This window comes from Felis catus, chromosome B4 (assembly GCF_018350175.1).
Source record: "Felis catus isolate Fca126 chromosome B4, F.catus_Fca126_mat1.0, whole genome shotgun sequence".
NCBI classification, from domain to species: Eukaryota; Metazoa; Chordata; class Mammalia; order Carnivora; family Felidae; genus Felis; species Felis catus.
The window spans coordinates 44,877,893-44,903,149 of NC_058374.1; the positions used below are offsets into that span (position 1 = coordinate 44,877,893).

General features: G+C 37.8%; 1 protein-coding gene across 1 annotated transcript; it reads right to left on the minus strand.

The window, feature by feature from the left end:
• Positions 1-781: 781 nt before the first annotated feature.
• On the minus strand, positions 782-22,512 carry LOC101100397 (NKG2-A/NKG2-B type II integral membrane protein-like). The gene is made up of 6 exons (XM_045061369.1): positions 21,127-22,512; positions 20,718-20,795; positions 20,210-20,263; positions 19,591-19,742; positions 4,095-4,198; positions 782-3,837 (listed from the first exon to the last, which is right to left on the minus strand). The coding sequence occupies exons 1-6, from the start codon at positions 21,311-21,313 to the stop codon at positions 3,717-3,719; spliced, it is 696 nt and encodes a 231-aa protein (XP_044917304.1). The 5' UTR covers positions 21,314-22,512; the 3' UTR covers positions 782-3,716.
• Between the last annotated feature and the right edge of the window lie 2,745 nt (positions 22,513-25,257).

The following is a 25,257-nucleotide window of genomic DNA, read 5'->3' on the forward strand; positions in this document are numbered from 1 at the left end:
GAATATATTTAGCAGTGTCTCTTATTTTTCTCCTTTCTTTTTTTTATAGAATTTTTTTTCAACGTTTTTTATTTATTTTTGGGACAGAGAGAGACAGAGCATGAACGGGGGAGGGGCAGAGAGAGAGGGAGACACAGAATCGGAAACAGGCTCCAGGCTCCGAGCCATCAGCCCAGAGCCCGATGCGGGGCTCGAACTCACAGACCGCGAGATCGTGACCTGGCTGAAGTCGGACGCTTAACCGACTGCGCCACCCAGGCGCCCCTCTCCTTTTTTTATGGTAACAGATGCATATGTGTGGATGGGATACTCCAACATTGGAAGGGAAAGGACATTTCAATCCCTTCTTCACCTTGGACCCTGTAGGACCCCCAAATCTACTAATCAAACAGGCTATCATGTCACAGCTTGAAAATCCCCTTCAAATTCTTTAAATCCAAAGGAGACAGTCTTTACATATGTCCAAATAACAGACTTTGTGAGGAGACTGGGGTTCTTGGCCAATAAGGGAAAGAACAGTAATTGCGACTTGATTTCAAACTATGAAACACATGTATGGAAGAAATTACTCTAGTGTCCATACATGATGTGTTGAATTTCTCACCTTTTTTGATGAAGTTTCTTTCCTGTATATGGTCAAAATGGTTGTCAGATTACATTTCTGATGTCCTGCTATTTCACTGCGTGGAAGGAAGAAGACAGAGCCTCAGTTTTATTGGAAAATGGCCTTTAGTGAATATTGGGAAAAGCACAGTACAAAGAGATCACAGACAGGAAGAACTTAATGTACTTAGGCTTTATTTCAAGGATCTATAGGCATCATATTGTTTATTTTTATTTATTCCTACATAAGTTGTTACAATTAAGGTCATCATGTCACAGGTGATGGCACAAAAGCATCAAGCCCTTAAGTCAAAACAACTCAGATCTAGTGAACACTCATGGGCCAAGAGGTACTGTTCAAATACTCTTCAAGTAACTCTGAATAAGATACGATTTCTTCCATAATTTCTAGCAGAGGAAACTGAGCCAGAGCAGTTACATAACTGAGCCCCAGGACTACAAGTGTGCACTTAGAAATTTCATGAAGTGACTGCGTTCACTGCCAATGTCCTTACTTTACACCTTTATGCTTATAGCTTATTTGTAAGTTGATCAAGGACCATGGTTAAAGCACCTATAGCATTATGTCTGTCACTGTAGAAAACTGCTTTATGAGGATTTTCAGCACAGAAGAAAAGACCCAGTTGGGAAGTTAAGGAAGTACTAAATTTTTAATCCGTTTCCCAATCCTTCACTTTTGCAAACATATCTTTTAGAAACTATACATATTTTCCTTTACAAACTTATCTAAATCAAGCAATATAATAAAAAAAAAATCCTATGGCTATAATGGTAGATTAGATTATTTTCAGTGAATCTACATTTCTTCCCTCTGACAACGTTGAAAATAGTATACTGTACAGACAACCGCGAGAAGTTGGCCCATGTGACTTGTTTTCACAATATAATGTAAGGATGTTGTCACTTGTTTTCACAATGTAATGTGAGTGGGAATGTGATTCCTCATGACTTCAGAGACCAGGCACTAAGAGACACAATTCTGCTAGCTGTGATCTCTGCTATAAAATCATAGACCAGGCAGCCCGGTCTTCTCAAAATGAAATCTATACAGGGATCTGAGCTGAACATGTATGCAGTCTGGAGTAAGGTCCAGCCTTGATCAGCTATAACAAGTAGTCTGGAGTCAAGTCCAGCCTTGAGCAATTATAACATAGCCAAACCACAAACAGGTAAATGAAAAATTAATGTGTAATTTTCAATGTCATTGCAAACTTGGGCACTATGAAACACAACTTTAGTAATTAGTTACAGTTCCCATTAACAACTGTATTCAATTCATTTTGATTATTCATATAATTTTTCTAGAAGACTATGAGGATTATGGACAGAGAATATAAAGAATATGTCTATCATCACAGATATAAATGTATGTGATATATGAATTTGATTTGCATATAATAATAGAGTTTAATTTCTTTCCCTCTTATAATTGAATTAGGGTAGAAATATCTCTGAATCATTATCAAATTACTCAAGTTTGTCTTGAATTCTGGCAATAACTAAACATTTGACCCACACTAATTTCGGTAGATTTTAATTTTTTGTTTTCTCTATTATTAACATTTCATTTTTTTTGCCTCAAAGTATTTTTTAGCATGGTTGTAAAGACTGACAGAGCTGTGTGCATGAATACATTAAAAAAAAACAAATCTTTTCCAAAGTATTTGAGCCCATGTAAGGAAAACAACAAATAAGACACCGGTTATTATCCAACTAGAAAACAATCTCTACCTCAAAATGAGTTTAACCTTTGATAGTGTGGTACCAAGAGAGATTTGGAGAGTACACTTTGGTTCCATCATCGGAGGAAGTGGGACGATCTGAATGGTTCTTATACAGCAACCCTGGGGTTGTTCTATGATAACCTCGAGGGGCCGTTCATTTAGTACTCTCAGCTCCAAATCCACCCTCAGTGCCCTGTTCTCAGATAACAGTGGAAGATCCTATCCATTTTCTCTCTTGTCATCTCACATGAAGTTGACTTTGGTCAGTAAAAGACAATGGAGAGCCAGTGCAGCAGAAAGGGCTCTTCTTCCTGGCTTCATGGTGTTTTCTCTCCTTTGACTGCCATGGCTTGGTTGCCAGTTGCAGTCTTGCAGGAAGTCACGTGTTTTCGTCCTCCAGCAAGTTCTTGTAGGTAATCTGTCAGTTTCCTGTCTTCTGGTCTTTCCTCCTGGCGCTCTGACAGGGAGCTCTTCCTGTTTGCCAGTCACAGCCTGAGATCCTTCCTCACCAAGTTCAGCCCGTGGAGTGTGGAGCTGATCTGTACCAGGCCAATCCAGTGAGCCTGTCAGCTGTGAAGCTGTGTGTAGCCACATCGTCTTCAATGACATCTGAATCCCATCTTCAGAGAGTAGATCTGGCTTCAGTATCTATCCTTTAATTCTATGATATTCTTTGTAATTTTCTTTAGCTACTATCCTTTCCTCTTAGTAAGCTTTCTCTTATAAGTAGATAAATGTTTACTTCAAGTGTCCCCTTGTTTCTGTCTCCTGACTCATTTCAGACTGATAACCTTGTCACCCTGGGTGGTTCAATCCTCATTTGAGGTCCTTTAAGGGTTAGGACAAATTAATTACCTTGGAAATACAATTGGAATTATTCACTTTGTTGAGAATTTTTACAATAATATCATGATTTGTAATATATATATATATATATATATACACAGACATATACATATAATTAATGTTACTAAATAGCAAAAGCATAAGAAACAAATAATATATACCTCAGTATATATTTTTTACATTAATATAATTAAATTTGAGAAACAGTTCTATACCACAAAGAATGAAGCCTCAGGTACACGTTGGACTTTGGGTGATATATATCCATTGATACAGATACATCGTTGATAAAAAATGAAACGTTCTAGTGAATGATGGTGATAATGGAAAACCCCATGCACGTGTGCAGACAGGGGCAATAGAGGGTTCTCTGGAACTTCCTCTTAGTTTTGTTGTGAATCTAAAATTACACTAAAATACATTATCTTCAAAATGTGCAACGAAAACAATTGTATGACCGTTGAAGTAATGAGTGATGGATCCTTATCAATGGTGAAACAGCATTATACCAAAATGAGGTAACTAAAATGCCCGGTGCTTACAAACATATCGTCTTCTTACTGAGCACCGTTCAAAATAAATTTTTTTTGTATCAAAATCGATATATGGACAATTCTTGTCAACCTCTGAAGATACTGACAACCTGAAATACAGAGAATTAAATCTCATTAATCTTACCATAAGATTACTTATATCTCTTACTATGTACCACAGTATTTTGAGGAATAAACCATCCATTTTGACTCATACTTATATATCTCCATCTCAATATTTCCCATACCATTTTTCTCTGGAAAACCTTCAACTACTGTGTTTATCCGATTGTTCAAAAAATTGCTGTTTTTGTTACTAAGAACAATTCTTGTGAGGCATAAAATAAAAAGCTATCATGTGACTTACACTTCGGAAGAAAATGTTAAGGCTTTTGGCTGCACAGATGAACTATGATGGCTTCTCTGGGAGCCTCTAATCCATGGTGTAATAGAGAGTAAATTCAACAAAAACTATGAGAAAATAAAATTTATTGGGAGTCAAATACAAGCTCTTATTCTCATTTGAATTCTGTAATAATACAAAAAGTTCATCCTTTCTTCCTTTGTAGACACTTTCAAATTATAATATAATGTTACACAGTGGACACGAAAGTATAAAATTATCTTAGTAGGACTAAGTGAAGAGGACAAACTGACCGTGAAAACAATTTCAGAGTTTAGAAAATGGATCAAAGGTTAGCAACTTATGAAATATGGACAGTGGAGATTCAAGTCAGATGCACATTTGTCATCTTCTCGCCTAGTTTGTTCCCGTGTCTCCCCACCTGCCCACCCCTGGCTCAGTGATAAAAAGACTGAAGCTGTTACAACTGGGAGCTACTGCAAAGAGCAAGGGTGCTGGCGCCACAGGGGGAGACCTGATCAGCGCTGGGGATGGGGATGGGTACCCATTGAATTTCAGCTCCAAGTGCTGATATCGCTCGGTAATGATGAAGAAAACCCATACTTGTCCTGGTCGGAGGTTGCAATGTTTGTGTCTAGCACTGTGACCCCCATAAATATAATGGAAAGATACTGGATGTGAGAAAGAAACAGAAGAGTTGACATTGGCTCTCTAACACTCTTAGATATGGAAAAAATAGACACACATGGAGAGGAGACCAAGAGGAACCCAGGAGAAAGTAAGAGCACAAGGAGACTTGGGAACTGAGAGTAAAGGTCTGAACAGTCCCCTCCCGCATTCACACACAGGCACTGAGGTCACACTGCAGAACGTGGAAGCTGTACTGACCTGCAGTGTTTGAACACATCCTTTCTTAAACAAACAAACAAACAAACAAACAAACAAAAAACTAGTAATTAACATCAAGGCTTCAAAGTCACAAGGTCATAAAGTTAGGCAATAAGAACATCGAAAAATTGAAGAAAACTATCAGCAAACAGACTTCAGTGGAGAAGATGCTGCCATAAAGTTTTTACAACAAAAAAACATATAAATCTAGGAGAAATGAAACAGAATGCATATATACTAAGCTGTATTTTAAAAAGTCTCTACATAAAAAGTTAAAAAATGAAAAGAGAAATTGGAAAATATCTTCCAACAAAGGGAAAGCATATGTCATAGAAACTTCTAATGGGGTAATTGTTGCACATATTAGAAAAAAGCATTGAAAAGTCCTACTTATAAAGATATGTAAACTATACAGAAAACTTAGTTGAAATAATTACAGGAGCATGTGATGGCAGTAATTTAGCAAGTAGGAAATATCTATAGACAAATAAAAGTATATGAAGAAACCACAGAGAATCTGAGTGAACAAATACATACCTGAAATGGAAAATTCACTAAATTTTCTCTACAGAAAATCTGGGATGCGATAGAAAAGAACTGATGATATTGGAGGGGTAACAAAATTTATTTATATCTTGGGTTGAGACAGAAAAAAGAGAAGAATTTACAGAATTCAGAGACTTTCAAAACAGTGTCAGGAAAGCCAGTTTCAGGCTAAGTAGAACGTGAGAAGAAAAGAGGCAGAAAAAAAAACCAGGACAACAATCGTAAGGTACGACAAATGAACAGCTTACTAATATCATTTAAAATATTTATAGACACCAGAGACGTAGCAACTGCTAACAGAATAAGCACGTACAAATCCATTTCTCATGACATCATAATGAAATGACCAAAGAACACTGGCAAATACAAAGAAATAGTCTTGAGGGAACAGAGTGGATTGTGAAGTGACTTAACTCAGTGTGAAAAACAGGGATGGGTGACACGTCTTCCACCTCCATAAGCCCACGCCACATTATCTACCACAGAATTCATACCCCTGCCCTCACACTAGTTCCAACTGCAACAGGATACAAGCAGCAAGATGAAGGAAAAGAAAGACACAGATCTTAAATCCCCCATGGAAACAATCCCTTAAAAATATCCAGATACAAACCCACATATAATTGGTCTAATCAGGTTTGATAAGGAGGCCAGAACGATTCAATAGGGAAACAATGGACCTTTTCAAAGGGTGTTTGGAAACTGACTACCCACATGCAGAAGAATGAAGTTGGATGTTTACGTTTACACTGTATACTAAAATTAACTCCAAATGAACTAAAGACATAAATGTAAGATGTAAAACTATAAAGTTCCTCAAAGAAAGAAGGGGGGGGTATTAAACAGCATTGCATTTGGCAATGATTTCTTGGCTATGCCACCAAAACCACAGAGCCAAGAGGAAAAGTCCATTGTAGATAAGTGGGCAATATCAACCTGAAACATTTTTGTGCTAAACGGCATGATCAGCAATGAAAATACAGAGTGCAAAAAAAAAAACACTTACAAATCATATATCAAACAAGGGAATCATATCTAAAATACATAAGGAATCTACAAGTCAGTAATGACTACAGCAAACACCAGAAACACAATTAAAAAATGGGTAAAGAAATGAAATACACAAAGTTCCAAAGAATATCTACAAATGGTAAAAATCATATGAAAAGATGCTCAATATACCTAATGAATAGAGAAATGCAAATCAAATGCACGATGAGTTATCACTTTACACTCATTGTGATGGATGCAACATGCACACACACACACACACACACACACACACACACACACACAAATGTGTCGGGGCACCTGGGTGGCTCAGTTGGTAAAGTCCGAATCTTGGTTTTGGTTGAGGTCATGATCTCACAGTTTGTGGGTTTAGCCCTGCATCGGGCTTTTGTTGATGGTGTGGATCTGGTTTCAGATGCTCTCTCTCTCCCTCCTTCGGCACCTCCCCTGCTTGCTCTCTCTATCTCTCTCTCAAAATAAATAAATAAACATTTCTTAAAAATGTGTCAGTGAGGAGGTCGAAAAGGAGGAGACTCACACACGGTTGTTGGGAATGTAAATTGGTCAGCCGTTATGAAGACGGGTATGGAGCTTCTTCAAGAAATTAAAAATACAATTACCACATGAATCAGCAATCCCAAATGTAGGAAACTATCTAAAAGAATTGAAAGCAAGATCTCAAAGATATACATACACCCATGTTCACTGCAACATTATGCCTTAGAGCCACGGGGTAGAAGCCACCCAGATGTCCACTAAGGGATGAATGGAGAAAGAAAGCGTGGTATACACATAACACTGTAATATTATTCAGCTGTAAAAAGGAAGGAAATCCTATCACCTACTACAGTATGGATGAAACTCCAGGACATTATACTAAGTGAAATAAGCCAGTCATACATACGAAGTAAAAAATAAAACTGTATGATTCCACTTATATGAAGTATCCATAGTAGTAAAAGTGATAGAGCAAGTAGAAGAGTGATTGATCAGGGTTGAGGGGAAAGAGGAGAAGGGGAATTATTGTTCAGTGAGTTGAGTTCCCGTTTTACAAGGTGAAATTTCTAGATATCTTTTGGGCAACGATGTGATAGTTAACACTCCTAACATGTGTGCTTAAGTTGGTTAAGATGCATGATCTAGCGAAATGCAATGTAAGATGTGAGACAGTATGATTCCCACTCTATGACCATCTGGAAAAAACAAAATTATGGAGACAGTAAATAGATCAGTGGTTGACAGGGTTTAGGGGGAAGGAAGGATGGATAAGTGGAGCACAGAGCATTTTGAAGGACGGGAAACTATTCTGTATAACTCCATACGTGTCCTTAGATATTTTTGCAAACTTTTAAAATGCACAACATCAAGAGTACCTGAAAGTAAACTATGGACTTTGGGCGATAAAGAGGTGTCAGTACAGGTTTATCAGTTGTAGCAAGTGAACCGCCCACGGAGGGATTTTGAAAATGAGAGAGTCTACGAACTGCTTGTGCCTTGACACACAGACAGTAGGGGGATGCGGAAAACCTCTGTGCTATGTCTGAGTTTTGCTATGAAACTAAAACTTCTCTAACAAAGTTTTCTATTTTTTTAACATGGGTAATGTGGTAAATGTTGTTTTGTTGTGTTTTGTTTTGTTTGCAACAGCTTAAGAATAACACGAAAGGCAAACCAACATCAATAGGTGATCATAGCAAGAGAAAGGAAAAACAACTCAGTATATTTAGGAAAATAACAATATAATTAATAGATAAGTTTCACCAGGAAAATACTTAAAAAAAACAAAACAACAACAACAAAAAACCAACTCCCCGCACACACACATAAAAACCCAAAACAAGAGAAAACAAAGCTAAAAGACCTGTCAAACAAGAATTATAATTCAGCAAAGCTGTCTTTCAGGAAGAAAAGATGCATAAAGACCCCACATCAAACACAAAACTTAACAATTTTTGTTAGTACACATTCCTTTCAGACATGTTCTTCAAGCTAAAAGTAACAGATGTAGATGGTAATGCATACCCACAAGGAGGAATAGAGATCAGCAGAAACGATAGATGTGTCAGTAAATTTCAAAACCTGTGTATTTTTCTCTCTGAATTATATTGAGAAAGAAGATTATCAAGGCCATTATTATAACACTGTATGGTCGGATGTATACCATATGCCTTATATATTTTAGCAGTTACGAATACTTGTGTTGCAAAGTCACCACGAATGCTTCATTTCAGGTCTCTAATGTGAAATCATGAAAGCAGAGACGGTACGTTGACGAGTAACCGGTGTTCAGTCACCAGTGCTAGCTGGCCTCATTACAACCTGGGTAGAAGGATGGATTCCCCTTTCTCTCTGAAAGCAGATTGTTCCTATGAAAGCTTTCCGAAGCTGAAATGGTGTAAAGCGAAAAAGCAAATAACATTGATTTACATGGAAAAATGATTGAGCATTTCCTGATAAAAACAACCTATTCCTATAAAAAACAACCACCCCCCAAAAACCCATAACACAAATAACCTCCTTAGGCTTTTCTGACACCTCAAGACACACCTTGTGAGTGGAAACAAAAAATAAATTGAGATGAAGCACAGACACTCAAAAGTACAGTTCAAACCTATGCTTGATACTGATACACAGAGTATATAGTTTCTGAGAAATGAACTTGACAGGATGAATCTTGCTGCCTGGGGTGTGAGCTGGCACTAAACAGTAAAACTAGCACTGAACACAATTTTCACTTTTCGCCTTTTGTCCTAAACACAAAAATCCCCTTCAGATTTCTGTTGTTCAGCAAAAACTGGTATTAGTGTAGGGCTTTCAGAGAAGCAAAGTGAGGTAATCCAAATTTTTGGAAAGTTGAGGCATACCTATAATAGGTGGTGGAAAGGAGCTTGTTAGTGCTAATTTAATATATTTTATCAGAAATTAGTCAGGATTCATGGGGCGTAGATGACAATCAGTTAATTGTATATGTGTAAAGAGTGCCATGAGCAAGGTGGAGATCTAGCAGGTCACAGTGCTCATCTGCCCACAAAATCAGTCAGAACAGTAACTAAACAACTTCAAACTAAAAACGGCTCAGGGAAAGCTCTAGACAACAAACAAATACCAAAAATCTGGTGTTGATCAAAAACCAGGATGGTCCCATGGAAAGAAAAGGAAGCATTTGGCCTGCATCACCCAACCCTGCAGCTGAGAGCCACTTGGCACCTGGAGGAATCCCCTCATGGAGAGTCACCCAATGGAAAGAAGGGGAGCAGGAGAACCCACTAAGCTTCAACTATGGGGATGTCTGCAGCTTTTGCAACACAAGGGGCTCATCCATTCTAATCCCAGTTGTTGGAGGAGCCCAGAGTGTGCCCTCTACACCTCCTCCCAGAGGCTGGAGGCGTTGCTATGATGAGACTTGCCTTCAAGGGCTCCAATTCTGCTCTTAGGGATTGGTGGCCATAGCACGTTGTGTATACAAGACTAGAACTGCGTCTGATTTTTGCCCACTCTTGGTCCCAGGTTAGGGCATTGTGTCACATCACTGGGGCTGTTTCCTGAGACCTGACCCCAGATCCTGAGGTGTGCCTTAACTGCCACTATGGGTGCAGATATTTGCTGCCTTGAGCCCCACTCACCATGTTCCATTTAATGACCCTGTGTCTTCATTGCAAAGGATGCTCTTGCTATTTGGAACCCCAAAACCTCCCAGGCCTAGACGCTGAACTGCCATGGCTAACACCTGAAGACTTTTCTCCACCTATTGTAGCTCAAGGCTCTGACCCTTCATTGGTAGGCCAAGTCACCACTGCCTTGAGTCTCTTCTCTCCGGTCCAACTGTAGGGCTCTGAATCCTCATTGCTGCTGCTATACTGCTACAAACCCCAACACACTTTAAACTTCCACACTAAAGCCTTAGCTGTCATTGGAGACCAAGAATCTAGAGGTCTGTGTCCAGATCCTTGGGTCCTGACATATGGCTTTCACAAGCCACCACTGGATCATGCTACTGCCACTTGGGAAAGAGTGGAAACTTGGACTCCCCATCCCCAGCATATGCTACTACCACACACTGCCCATGGCCCCAGTCACCAATGAACCTTGTCATCCAGGGCCTCTGTACCTGCTACAATCCTCTGCTAGCCAGAGTCGCAATGGTGAGCCCCTGAGACACAGGTACAGTTTGCGTGGAATATCTACACATGTCTCCAACCGAGAACCCAGTGCCACAGCCCCAACAAATGAACCTATGCACCAAAAGCCAGTTGCTTTGGTAGTTCCAAAGTGTCTGATCTTGGGCAACAGATCCAATACTGCTACGAAGGCTCTGAGGTCAGCTTGCCGTACCAGACCCCAAAAAGGATCATCTCACAAGATCTTCTTCCTGTAGAAAGCAGGAGGCAATGGGATGACATTCTGAAAGTGGTCAAAGGGGAAAAAAAAATATCAACCAAGAATGCCTTACTAAGCAAATTGTCATTCAGAAATGAAGAAGAGATAAAGACTTTCCCGGCATCCTAGAGGATGGTGTATCAAAGTTTCAACTCTTGCCACAGATGGCAGTCAGGGGAAAGCAGCAGCATGACTCCAGTGTTGGTTTTTATTTTTTTTAATTTTTAAATTTTTTTTTCAACGTTTATTTATTTTTGGGACAGAGAGAGACAGAGCATGAATGGGGGAGGGGCAGAGAGAGAGGGAGACACAGAATCGGAAACAGGCTCCAGGCTCTGAGCCATCAGCCCAGAGCCTGACGCGGGGCTCGAACTCACGGACCGCGAGATCGTGACCTGGCTGAAGTCGGACGCTTAACCGACTGCGCCACCCAGGCGCCCCTCCAGTGGTGGTTTTTAAAGCCATGTGGCAGAAGAAATTAGACGTGCCCTACAGAAATGCTAAAAGGAATTCATTCAATTGAAACAAAAAGACAAAAATTGGTTAACATTAAAATATATAACAAATAGAATATCACTGGTATAGGCAAAAGGAAAAAGACCCTTGACTTTGGTGTAGGTAATGATTTCAGGGATAAGTCAGAAAAAATCACAGCAAATCTAAAAGAGAAAAGAGGGACTGCATTAAACTAGAGACCTTCTACCCAGCAAAGGAAAGAGTCAAATAGTTGAGAGATCATGGAGAGAAGAAAATATCTGTAAACCAATATCAGTTAAAGGACTAATATCCAATATATATAAAGAACTCATACAACAGAATAAAAACAAAGAGAGAAATCCAATGTAAAAAATGGGCTAAGTGCCTCAGTATACATGTTTTTGAAGACATACAGATGGCCAATAAGTACATGAAAGTTGTTCAATATCAAGAATCATGGAAATGCAATCCTTTGGGATTGCAATTCCTCCAGTCCTTTGGAGGAAATGTAAATTGGTTCTGCCCCAATGGAAAATAGTACATCACTCTTACATATGTGTTTACAGGAAGTGATCAATGGGGCACCTGGGTGGCTCACTCGGGAGAGTGTTCAACTTCAGCTCAGGTCATGATCTCCTTGTTCATATGGATGAGCCCCACATTGGGCTCTGTGCTGAAAGCTCAGAGCCTATAACTTCCTTTAGATTCTGTGTCTCCCTCTCTCTCTTCCGCTCTTCCCCTCAAAAATATTAAACATTAAAATTTTTTTCAAAATAAACAAAGTAACTGATCAGCATCTCAAAGGTATAGCTGCCCACCCTTGCTCATTGTAACATTATTTGCAATAGCCAAGAAATGGAAGGAGCCTGAGTATCTGGCAACCGTCATAAAGTCAAAGAGTGTGATATATATACACGTACAAACGCACAGACACACACAGACACTCACAGTGAAATATTATCTAACCAGGTGAAAGAAGGAAATCTTGCCATTTGTAACAAATGGATGGACCTTGAAGGCATTATGGTAAGGGATGAAAATCACACAGAAATAGACAAATATTGCATTGTCTTTCGCATGAAATCTAATAGACTGAACTGGTAAAAACAAAGATTAGAATGCGTTTATCAGGGACTGTGGGTTGGGGGTTTGTGAAGATGTTTAAGAATACAAATTTACGGAACTCCTGGGTGGTTTAGTTGGTTAAGCATCTGACTTCAGTTCAGGTCACGATCTCATGGTTTCTGAGTTTGAGCCCCACGTGGGGTTCTGTGCTGACAGCTTAGAGCCTAGAGCCTGCTTCAGATTCTGTGCCTCCCTCTCTCTCTGAACTTCCACCGCTCATGTCTGTCCTTCTCCCTCTTTCTCAAAAAATAAATAAACATTGAATTTTTTTAAAAAGGAATACAAATTTATAGCTAATAGATAACTTTTAGAGGTGTAATGTACAACATATGATTACAGACAACATTGCTGTACTATAAAGGTACTTTTTTTTTCAATGTTTATTTTTGGGACAGAGAGAGACAGAGCATGAACGGGGGAGGGGCACAGAGAGAGGGAGACACAGAATCGGAAACAGGCTCCAGGCTCTGAGCCATCAGCCCAGAGCCCGACGCCGGGCTCGAACTCAAGGACCGCGAGATCGTGACCCAGCTGAAGTCGGACGCTTAACCGACTGCGCCACCCAGGCGCCCCAACATTGCTGTATTATAAACTTCAAAGTTGCTAAGACTAATTTTTAGCTTCTCTCAACACATACAAAAAATGATAAATATGTGACATGAAACGGTGTTATCTAACATAGCCATAGTAATCATATGGCAATACATAACTTTATCAAATGAACAGATTGTCAGCATTAAATGTATGCAATGTGAGATGCCAACATCATCTCCACAAAAACAAACAAAAGATAGGTTTGTAATACCTACAACTATTGCTAAGGAAATTACTTAAGAATATACTAAAGACAACAGTACAGGAAGTAAAATGGAACACTAATGTAGCATATGTTCAATACAAAAGATGTGAGGTAAAGTGGAAGAGGAAATCAAGACATAAGTATAGAATAAATAGCAAATGCGATACCTAAATCCAAATATCCCAGTAATTATACTCATGTGAATTAAATAAATATTCCAAGTATAAGATAGAAAGTGTCATCCTGAATAAGAGAGTAATATCCATCCATATACTGTCTGTAACAGACACACTGTAGATTCAGACACAAAGAGGTAAAAATAAAGGGATAACAAAAAGTAGACCCTACTACCAGTAAGCGAAGATGTGAGCAGAAATGGCTGTTCTAATATCAAAGCAGCTGTTAAAACAAGAAATAATAATAGAAAGTAAAAGAAACATTTCAAAATGTTAAGCCTGTCAATAAAAGAGGAAGTTCAAACAATTAAAAACATACATTATTTACCTAAGAACAGAACCCTTAAACACAGGAAATAGAAACTGACAGAATTAGAAGGGTAAGTAAACAATGCAATGAGTATAGCTGAAGACTGAAATATCTTCCTTCAGTAAGTAAGACCAGCTTGTCACAAAAGCAGGAGGACTATGGAAGACTGTCAAAATAGTGGAACCAGCTTGACTTAACTGACATATATAGAAAGCGTTCTAGGTCATCCATAGGGATCAAAAAGTTTAAGGATGGAAGCATGGAAATATTCAAAGTATTTCCTCTGAAGACAAGGAAACAAATGAGAAGAAACAATGGAAAGAAATCTGGGAAATTTCCTACCATGTGGAAAGTGAGAGACTTCTGAAACATGTACAGTTCAAAGATGAAATCTTGGAAAGTATCTTGTACTGGATGAGAGAAATCACCTTGTACTGGATGATAATAAACTGAAAATACATCAAAGCTTTTAGGATGAAGCTAAAGTAGTGTTTACAGACAATGGGTACTTTTGTCAATCACACACAAAGGAAGAATGTTATCAATGCACGATCTCAATTGCTTCCCTCTCAAGCAGCTATAAGAGAGCAGCCAGGTAAGGTTATAGAGGGAAGAAATGACAAACACACATTTAGCTAAAAGCTGATCGTGAAGGATGTATAGTAGAATAACTCAAAGCAGCCCCAAATGACCAACACCCAAATATCCAAGAGCATCCGCAATAGAATGGGCGAATGCGGACCATTGACAACTTCATGCAACTACATATGGATGAACCACACAAGTTTGGCTTCGTCTGAAAATGCTAAAAACAAAATATGCATACTCTCTGATTCTATTTCTATAAAGTGTTTTTAAAAGGCAGACAAGAAGTTGGTAGGGGCATTTCGCAGTGTTGGTAATATTCATTTTCTCATTCCATGCAGTGGTGACACTGAAAACTCGGCCACCTGTTGGCACGTGTACCATGTGACCCATCTGTATGTGCCTTGTACCACAGTAAAATTATCAGAGGACGATATTATGAAGAAATGCGAATATATTTAAAACTAGACGGAACATTGGAAAAAATCCTACCAAATACAACGTGTGAACCAAAAGAAATAGATATAAAAATATCAGAAGTGTCTTAAAATGTCTACTACAGGGGGCGCCTGGGTGGCTCAGGCTGTTAAGCATCCGACTTCGGCTGAGGTCGCGATCTCGCGGGTGCGTGAGTTCGAGCCCTGCATCGGGCTCTGTGCTGACAGCTCAGAGCCTGGAGCCTGTTTCGGATTCTGTGTCTCCCTCTCTCTGTGCCCCTCCCCCGTTCATGCTCTGTCTCTCTCTGTCTCAAAAATAAATAAACGTTAAAATATTTTTAAAAATATAAAATTTCTAACATTTTTTTCTGTAATTCAGAAAATTTTTCACACTCAGAAAGTATTTAGATGTTTATGAATAAAGAAAAATGTAATGCCAGTTTAAAAAGCAAAAAGAGGGGCGCCTGGGTGGCTCAGTCGGTTAAACGGCCGACTTCGGCTCAGGTCACGATCTCACGGTCCGTGAGTTCGAGCCCCGCGTTGGGCTCTGTGCTGACGGCTCAGAGCCTGTTTCAGATTCTGTGTCTCCCTCTCTCTGACCCTCCCCCATTCATGCTCTGTCTCTCTCTGTCTCAAAAATAAATAAACGTTAAAAAATTTTTTTTAAATAAAAAAATAAAAAATAAAAGCAAAAAGAAATCATTGTAGGGTCAGAAAAGGAGGCTAATAAAATATGTGTCATATACATTTTGATGGGAATACTAAAAAAAGAAGTAAATTACATATCAGGACAATCGTAAGTAGATTTATTGAAGTAGTGCCATGTTGTATTTACATTTGAAATGCCATAAATAATCTGAATTTATCACATTAGCAAAGAAGATCAGTTGATTTGATTTCCGTGATACAGAAGGTAAATGATAAAACTAATATTTATTTTTATGTTTAAAAAACCTTTCTAAAGGGGTGCCTGGGCGGTTCATTGGTTGAGTGTCCAACTCTTGATTTGGGCTCAGGTCATGATGTCAGGGTTTGTGAGTTTGAGCTCCGCATTGGGTTCTGCACTGACAGGGAGGAACCTGCTTGGAAGTTTTTCTATCTCCATCTCTCTCTCTCTCTCTCTCTCTCTCTCTCTCTGTCCCTCTCCCATGCACTTTCTCACACAAAATAAATAAATAAAAAATAAACATTAAATAAAACCTTTAGAATGATATAAATGAATAGGAAACATCCATGCAACAATCGTGAATAGGTAGCATAACTCTGAAAATGAACGTGAATAAATTCACAGTCTAAAAAAGGACAATTTTGTGGGCACCAGGGTAGATCAGTCATTTGTGCCTCTGAGTCTTGATTACTGCTTATGGTTCCTGAGATGGAGCCCTAAGTCAGGCTCTGTGCTGACACCATGGTCCCTGCTTGGGATTCTCTGCCTCTCTCTCTCTCCCTGCCGCTCCCTCTGCTGGCATTCTCACTCTCTCAGAATAAATTAAGAAACATTTAAAATAAAAAGGACGATTTTTAAAATACAAAACAGACATAAAAATACATAAGGACATTAATTAAACAGATGAGAAAGGGCAACATTTGTACCCACACAATACGAAATGCACAATTGCACAAAAATGCAAAGTCATTCAGTGGAGAAAGTAGAGTCTTTTCAACAAATGTTCTGGAAACAATGGAGTATCAAATATGATTAATGATTATATACTTTATACTACACTAAAGTGCTCAAAATTGATCACACATAAAAAAGTTCAAATGTTTTATTAAAAACGCATGACCTACAGTTGGCCAGAGATTTGATAGAGTACCAAAAACACGATCCATAGAAGAAGATATTGATGAACTGTAGTTCGTCAAGATAATATCTGCTCTTGGAAGAGAAAAGACAGTCATAAACTTGTGAAGAGACATTTAGAAACCATACGTCTAATAAAAGACTTGCCGCCAGGGTACATAAAGAATTCTCAAAATACAATGAAAAAAAAGTAAAACTATTAGCAAAATATTTCAATAGATATGTCACCAAACACCATGTATAGATGGCAAGTGAGTACAGAAAAATAGGTCCAACACTGTTAATCTTAGGAGCATTCAAATGAAAGCCACCGCAGACCAGACTTTCTGTTCTGGAAAGATGGAATGGATAGACTTTTCCCTACTCCTGCCACCAATACAGCTACAATCCCTGAGCGTTACACATAAGATGACATAAGATTCAGAAAGCTAATGAGAAAGCTGACAGATCCCAGCCCTGGAGACCCGAGGAATGGCATGGTGGTGAGCTCCCCAGAATTTCCCTCTACCTCACATACACTGGTGTCAGAGAGCCTAGCAAACCACAGACATCAACAGGTACACACCGAAGTCTCCAAAATATTTTTTCTCTCTGGTCGAAATAAGAGAAAAAAAGGCGTGCTAGGAAGACAGAAAATTTTAGACACAAACTGCGTGATTCTAATAAAAAAAAAAACCACACTGTTTTTTTATTAAAAAATAAAAAAATAAAAGGCATTGACTATCCGCCAAGAAAATCAACAGGCATGCAGGGGGAAATCAAGACATTCTCTGATCAAGGAAAACTGAGAAAACGTATCCCCACCAGACCTGCTCTGACAGAACTCCTAAAGAGAAAAATTGGTAAAAGGAGGCCTCTTGAATCATCAGGAAGAAAATGAGAACAAAAGAAAGAATAAAACTCTCATTGGGTCTAATGGACTTTCCTTCACTGGGTTTTCTAAATTGTTTGATATTTGAAGCAAAATTATCAGTTGAAGCAAAATTGTAACATCCATGTGATTCTCAACGTAAGTAGAGAAATACTTAGGGCACTTATAGTATAAATAGGACACGGTAAGGGTCCATAGAGGCAAATAAGTCTCTGTGTTTTACTCAAACTGCCGTGAGTTGTGATGGGCTGTATAGACTGTGATCTATGAAGATACAATTATCTGTATAAAGATATATAATATCTATATTCTTTATATAAAGGAGATTAGATCATATGTGTACCTATATACAACTTTAGGTATATGAAGTTGTTTATGAAGAAAAGACCTACTTTGCTATATGATGCTCTGTCAATAAGATCATAATTTAGAAAAAATATAACCTTCACTTTTATCTCACAGCATCAGAAATATAGCATCACTAAAAATAATTTCTAATTGGATCATAAACCATAATTAAAACCATAAAGCATCCTTAACACCATAAAGAAATACAGAAAAAGGTAAATCAAGGGAAGTAATATAGGAAATCATATTCATTAACTTTGGCTAACTTCTGAAATAGATCCCTAATAATCATTGTAAGACACAAAACGCTAAGTAGGACCCTGGTAACATTACAATTCTGATCATTAAAAGACTCCAATATGAGAGCAAAAATGCATGTCACAAGTATTTGCATCTTAAAATCTCAAAAAAGAGCTCGTATCTAAAATATGACAGCGACTTTTAAGAAGAGAAAAGAAGACACTGCCCTGGAGAAATGGGCAAGAGACACAACCCAGCATTTCTTATCCCACAAAACAGAATCGTCTTAAGCTTTACAACCCAGGTAAATGGTATTGTTTATAACCATCAGAACTTACTAATTAATTTTATGGAGTTTGGGATCAAAGGATGATTTGCTATAATGTACATTTACACAATAAAATAGAAAAATGTAGAGATAATTCAATATATTGAAATATACACATATCCATGACTGTACAAGTTCATACTAATGGTTACAGGGTAGTGTAGTATGAACATATGTAAATCAATTATGGTATATTTATACACTTTTATTTTATTATGAAACCCATAACATTTATATAACATAAATATACTATGTAATATGTCGCTATGTGTAATAAATGATTATAAATATGATAGGTGGAGGAAGACAAAGAAAAGACTTTTCCTAACCTAATTATTCATAATACCCCCATGCAAAAAAGGAACTAAATTTCTGAGAATGGTTTTTAACATGTCATATTCATAGGAGAGCAGTGAAAATTCTCAAACTATAGACAAGTGTGCTAATATAGATGGATTACAATAGCACCTGGGAGAGAAGGGAGACCCACATAAAAGTGCACCCTGAACGATTCCATTGATATACAGCCCCAAAAGAAGCAGAGATATTTCATAAAAGGAAAATGGGCAGGCCTCATAAAGGCTCTAAAGTTCTGTCTCATGATGTAATTTAGAATTGTGTGATTCTAAGTCTATTGTAACCAATGTGCACAATCATATGCCTAGTTTCCTTGATGTGTTGTAAAATGAAATAGTAAAGTTAATTTCAGACAAAAGAGCATTTCCAGAAGAACAGGTTTCTATGAAAAGCAAGAACTGGAAATTATCAAATGTACATTCAAGGTATCAAAGTATAAATAATGTGTCAGAAAGTCAAACCATGGGATATTAAAGACTTTAAAAGAAATAAACTACAAATACATATAAAACTATTGATGAATTCTGGAGGCATAATATTAACTGACAAGCTTTTAAAAATTTTTTTTAATGTTTATTTATTTCTGAGAGACAAAGAGAGAGCATGAGCAGGGGAGAAGCAGAGAGAACGGGGAACTCAGAATCTGAAACAGGCTTCAGGCTCTGAGCTGTCAGCCTGACAGAGCTTGATCTGGGACTCGAACTCACCAACCTTGAGATCATGACCTGAGTAGAAGTCAGATGTTTAATAGACTGAGCCACCCAGGCGCCCCATTAACTGACAAGCTTTTAATAGAATCTGGTAACATCTGAAAACTTACCTTGTCCTCTTCATCATCATAGTAGAGCAGGTTAGAGTTCTTAGAAGCACAGGTCGTCAAACTCTCATTCCACGATTTTCCCTCAGTGCTAATGTAATAGCAATTGTTGGAATACGTAAACCACTCTTTCAGACAATGACAACAGACACACGCTGGAGAGAGATTGTGAGCTATTATCCAAAAAGCTTTGAATATTACAAAATGAAACTTTACATAGTGTATATGGATACACATATGTGTACATAACATTCGTAGACCCTCACAAGCTGGTAAAATTAAAACAAAACACACACACACACACACACACACACTCAGAGAAGAGTCAGGCTTTCATCCCCTAATTTATGTGCCCATATAAAGCAACCAGAAAAATGTCCATCAATACATGTCCTGAGAGTCACTGAACAAAATCAGCTTTATGGAATGATTTATCTTTTATCATGTGATAGGAGGAGGAAATGTGAAGCAATTGGTAACAATGGCTATGGTGATTTTAAATGGGTATTTCTTCATATTGTTGTCTAAGAAGTAATACTCTCCTATAATCATTATTACCTACCTTAAGACAGAGATAGAAAGACACTAAACTAATAGTAGAAATTTGCAAGGGATATTGTACCTTTCTGGATCATTGTTTCCAGGGATGTTTTGTTCTGCTCTGGTCCTTCAGTAGCTAGAACATTAAAGCAATTCTCAAAAAACATAATATTAAATAAAATAAATCATAATAAGTTGAGTTTCTTAGTTTAAAATTGGGTGTGCTATTTTACCAGACAAATTTAATAAAGTAATGAACATGAGGGGGGAAACAATTCAAAAGCTTAAAGAACGAAACCTCACCATCTCTTACAATATTTGGTTTAAGCAATCTCAAGAATTAATGCATATTTCACCATAAAGTCTCTTGTATGAGTTGCCTTTGAGTTATTAGATACAAATATATGTTTAATTCTCCCTGTATTTATTCTCTTATTTCTACTTTAGATAACCTCTAAATGATCATTCCACACTTAGAGCACACATGCATTAAAATGAGATAATAAATTCAAAGTGCTATACAATATGTCGAGAAACTAATAATCAGTAAAGTGAAAAATTCCCTTTTAGCCATTCAAACACGTACTTACAGGGAATAACAGCTATTGTTACCACAGTGGACATCAAGACGAGGCAGAGGATTCCCAAGATACCGGCAATGAGCTTCTCTGGACATGATGGTTAGTAGTAGGAAGAGAAATGCAAACACTGAGAAAGGATGCCTGGAAACAATCATTTACGAGATATACAAGCAAGAGAACTGACAATGCACAGGGAATCACATACAATAACCTGAACCTCAAACCCATCACTATCATTGGAATCTTCTCTCAGAATATACCAATGCATTCAATTGCAATACCATATTCCAACCTCCAGCTCTGGTCCTCACAAATGAAAACTATGTGAGATCATTTCCTACTCTTTCCCTATACCCCTACACCCCAACTTCAAATCCTAAAACAGACATACTTGTCTGCAATAAAAAATGTTTTTTACCTTTGCAGGGAGAGTTCTTGCCATTCCCTTGAAGGGCCCGAGAAGCATTTTGAAGATTCAATTCTGCATAGGTTATCTCCTCCTCAGTTACTGGAATGGAACTTTTCGTGCCCTTAGGTTTCACTTGCTGTCTTTTTGAGCCCTTAGCATGATGGAGTTCCGCATAAGTCACGCCTTGGTTGTTCATGTCTGCACCTGAGTAGTGTCAGCTACAATGTGGATGAAACTGCCCTGAAGATCTTGACCAAGAGTGTGTGTCATGTGCTGACGACATTGCTAGTACAGTGACACCGTGTGGGGTGCAGGGTGAGGGATACTCCTCATTTGCAGTTGAATAATGTAAAATCTGGTACTAACTTCCACAGAGCTTGAAATAAGTGTTTCATGATAGCATAAATGTTTTTTTTTTTACAATAATAGCGTAATAATACTGATTGGAAAACATGTAAGGCACTAAATTAGTGAAGAAAGGAATTCATGAATAATACTGTCCTCGTGAATGTAAGGAGTTTCCACAGACATATTTCAACAGTATTAGAATATTCAGGTTAAAATTAAAATGTTGTATGAGAAACAAAAGTGTTGCACCATTTTTTGACAATGTTAAAGCCATTATTGGTTAAAAATTAAATGCTCTAGACGGGAGAATATTATTTTTAGCATATATTGGAATTTCCTGTTGCAAATGCCTTTGATTTAGATACCTTTACTAAAATATTGCTATCAAAGCAATATTTTATTTTGAACATCTATGGAGTCGTGAGAATCGTTAAATTTTAGAAGAAATATTTTATATGTTGCAAAATGTTACATGACACACTAAAATTACCCAAAGCAGGAACAATGGTGAAAACAGAAAGAAACAAAGCATTTTTTAAAAGCGGACTTAACATCAGAAAGTGACAACTGATTTAGTGGCAAAGATATGAAATCATAAAATGATAAATAAAAGGGTAGATCATTTATGAAAGCACACATTTGTCACAAGCTTCTAGAAAGTTCTATGTTTTCAAAGGCAGTGATGGCAGCTCTAGGTGTATAGTTATGCTAATAAATCACAGAAATGTGTTTTCAGACTTCAGTCAAGGAGCTGTGCAGTCAGTGAACTCTGGAATTACTCCTGTCTCTCCAAGTACAAAGTACCACCTTTAAAAATTATTTCCTGTCTAGCTATCTGGTTTACTAATCTAAAATAGGAAATAAAATATGTAAAATATAATGCATATAAAGCAGTTAAACTCAATCTCTCTGTTGTAGGGTCTCAATAATCTATTAGTTATTTTATTTTTTTAACACCATAACCATTCATCATTACTGATTCACATCATTAGACCATGGAAGATAATTCATCACACAGGAGTGTCTTTCAGTATTGAGTAACTTTCTTGGCCAAGTTTTGTTCAATTCTATAAAAATTCTTTGGAATCTTTACAGTTAAGTTTAAATTAACATTTTACAGAGAGTACCTCACTTGCATTTTATGAAAAATCAAACTGCTTTCTTTTATCGAAGTGAATGTGTGAGGCATTACATTTGACCATAAAGGTCATAAATATATATCATAAAGATATAACGGATTCACTTTAAGAATCTATTGTTGAAGGCCGGGTAAACATTGAATAATGTGTAACACATCCTTGATGACAATTGATGACAAATCCAAATTAAGTGTTCTTTGTCATGATGCTTATGTGACCGCACCCGAAATTCTCTTGACATGCAAACCCAATTTTGCATATGCATATGCTCTTCACGACTTCTCTACAGGTGAGAATTTGAATATTTTCAGATCTCTGATATATTTCATGCTCATTCTTGTTTGTTACCCTGAATTGTTGGAATGCAGATACCAATGTTCTCTGTGATTTCATTGTATATTAGCTGTGCCTCAGGTGCATCCCACCAGCATTTATAATCTCCCACTCACTGGGGTGACTCCTAGAAAGGCAGGACCGTGGTGACACATACCTTCTGTTGGCCAGTCACGCATCGTCCAGAGGGAACCAGGTTCCTCTTGTAAGCGGAAAATATCTGTGGCCTTCACAGACTGCTGGCCCTGTGGGACCTCCGAGTGAGGCAATAGTGGAAAAAGTAGATTTCACATCAATGTGTCACTTCAAATTTGAACAGGAAATTCTTACCCTTGGGCTATTTTCAAGAGACGTTATCTCCTCACACACCTCCAGAAGCTTTGAGCTTGCAGTGTGTCATTTAGTTTGTGCCTCAGCAAAGGCCTCTGACAAATTTTATGTTCCACAAGACATTGGGGTCAGACACTTGACCCCCAGGTTGTTCCCTTGTTTCCACCTGCATGACAAACACTGCGCATTTAGGTAGGCCTTGTGTAAAATATCTTTGATGTTTAAGTTTTATTTTTAGGCAAGGTTGCTACATCTATATATTATGTGCCTCTTTTTCTTATGCCCTTGATGTGTCATTTCTATTATACTGAAAATATTCTAAAACCATCAACCTGTCCACAGGCATTTAATTATATTTGACACTAATAGTGAAGAATGACTACATTTTCAATTTTTTTAACTGCCATAAAGACATCAATTTCTGGATTTATCTGCTCCATTTTTCTACCTTTGTTTTTAACATATCTACATTCTCTTTATATTATATGTAAATAAGATATTGAAGCTCTGCTGGAAAAAATAAATGCCTGTGGGAAGGATAAAACATAAAATAATATTGAGCAGCAGCACCATGCCAGAGATTTGAATATTAAATTCAAATTCATGCTATTTACTTATTCATTCTCCAATGGTAACTAGGTGTCTGTATTTAAATAGGAATATTTGTTATAAATAAAAAAAGCCTAAGTCTTACTATGTAGGGGAAAAATTAATGAATGTTTAACAATTTCACTTAACTCAAAATACTGGGGCAGGGCAGAGAAAATACTTTTAAAAGACAATTAAATAACATGAACATCCAAGCAATAAAACTTTATATCTAAATTACCTACTTTGCATCAATGGAATTCTTTTGCTTTTTGCCATTGTTGGATTTGATATGCTAATAATTTGGGGCATATTTACCTGTATGTTTCTTTTGGTCTGTAGTTCTGTTTTGTTTTGTTCTTTGTAAAATGGGTTGACAATACTATTTTCATTTTCATGTATTTATTTTTCATGCCGTATAGTTAACATGGGATATTACATTAAGTTCAGGTGTAGACGTAATCATTCATCATTTATACACATTATGCTATCATCATCGTGATAAATCAGCATGGTCACCCATCCCCATACAAAATTAATATAATAGTATTGACTATATTCTCTATGTTGTGATTTACTGTGGGAAATAAGCTTAGGAATCCCGTGGGCTTACACCAATGGGTTAACAAGGCATAAAGAAATACAAAGCCAAAGGACGCTCTCACGTGACTTTGGGTAAACAAGACAAGGCAACCATGAATAGGGAGGTGCAAAGGCAACCCAGAATAGAGAAGGGGTGCAGAGCCCCCGGAATAGAGAGGGAGGGGCAAAGCACCAATATAGAACGTAGGTATATGAAATAAACAAGATTACATATTCAGGGTGGAAACACCCCCAATTTAGTACTAGAGCAGGAAGATGCTTTCACAAGAAGAAAGGGCCAAGTTAGGTAAACAGGTAAGTTGGGCTATAGATCGCAGTGCTCCAGGTGAAGCAGCCCAGAGAAGAGATGATTAACAAAAAAAAAAGGTGCCTTGTTAACTCTGAGGGTATTTCCCCTCCTGCCTCATCCCCTAGACTAGCTAAGATATACAGAGGTGATGCCTCATGTCCGCTGTAAACAACCTTCCTCCCGACTGCCAGGCGCCCAGATTTTGTTTTGTTTTAACCCAAACCCCTAACCCCAAATATCTTCAAGAACCCCTTTCCCTCACGTCCACAAGTTAATGTTCCCAGATTCATTGTCTCTTTGTGCACATCCGTCACCATGTTTGTAAGCCTTCTGATTGTAATAAAAATGGGGCAAGGACCCTTATTCGGAGCTCTTGTGTTTTCCTGGACATTAGCCATCTCTCATTTTCCATCCTGTGTCCCCCTCTCTTGTTAGAAAAGAGAGAACTTTAGACCCAGAGTCTACAACAATTTACATCCCTGTGAATTATTTATTTTACAGCTGAAAGTT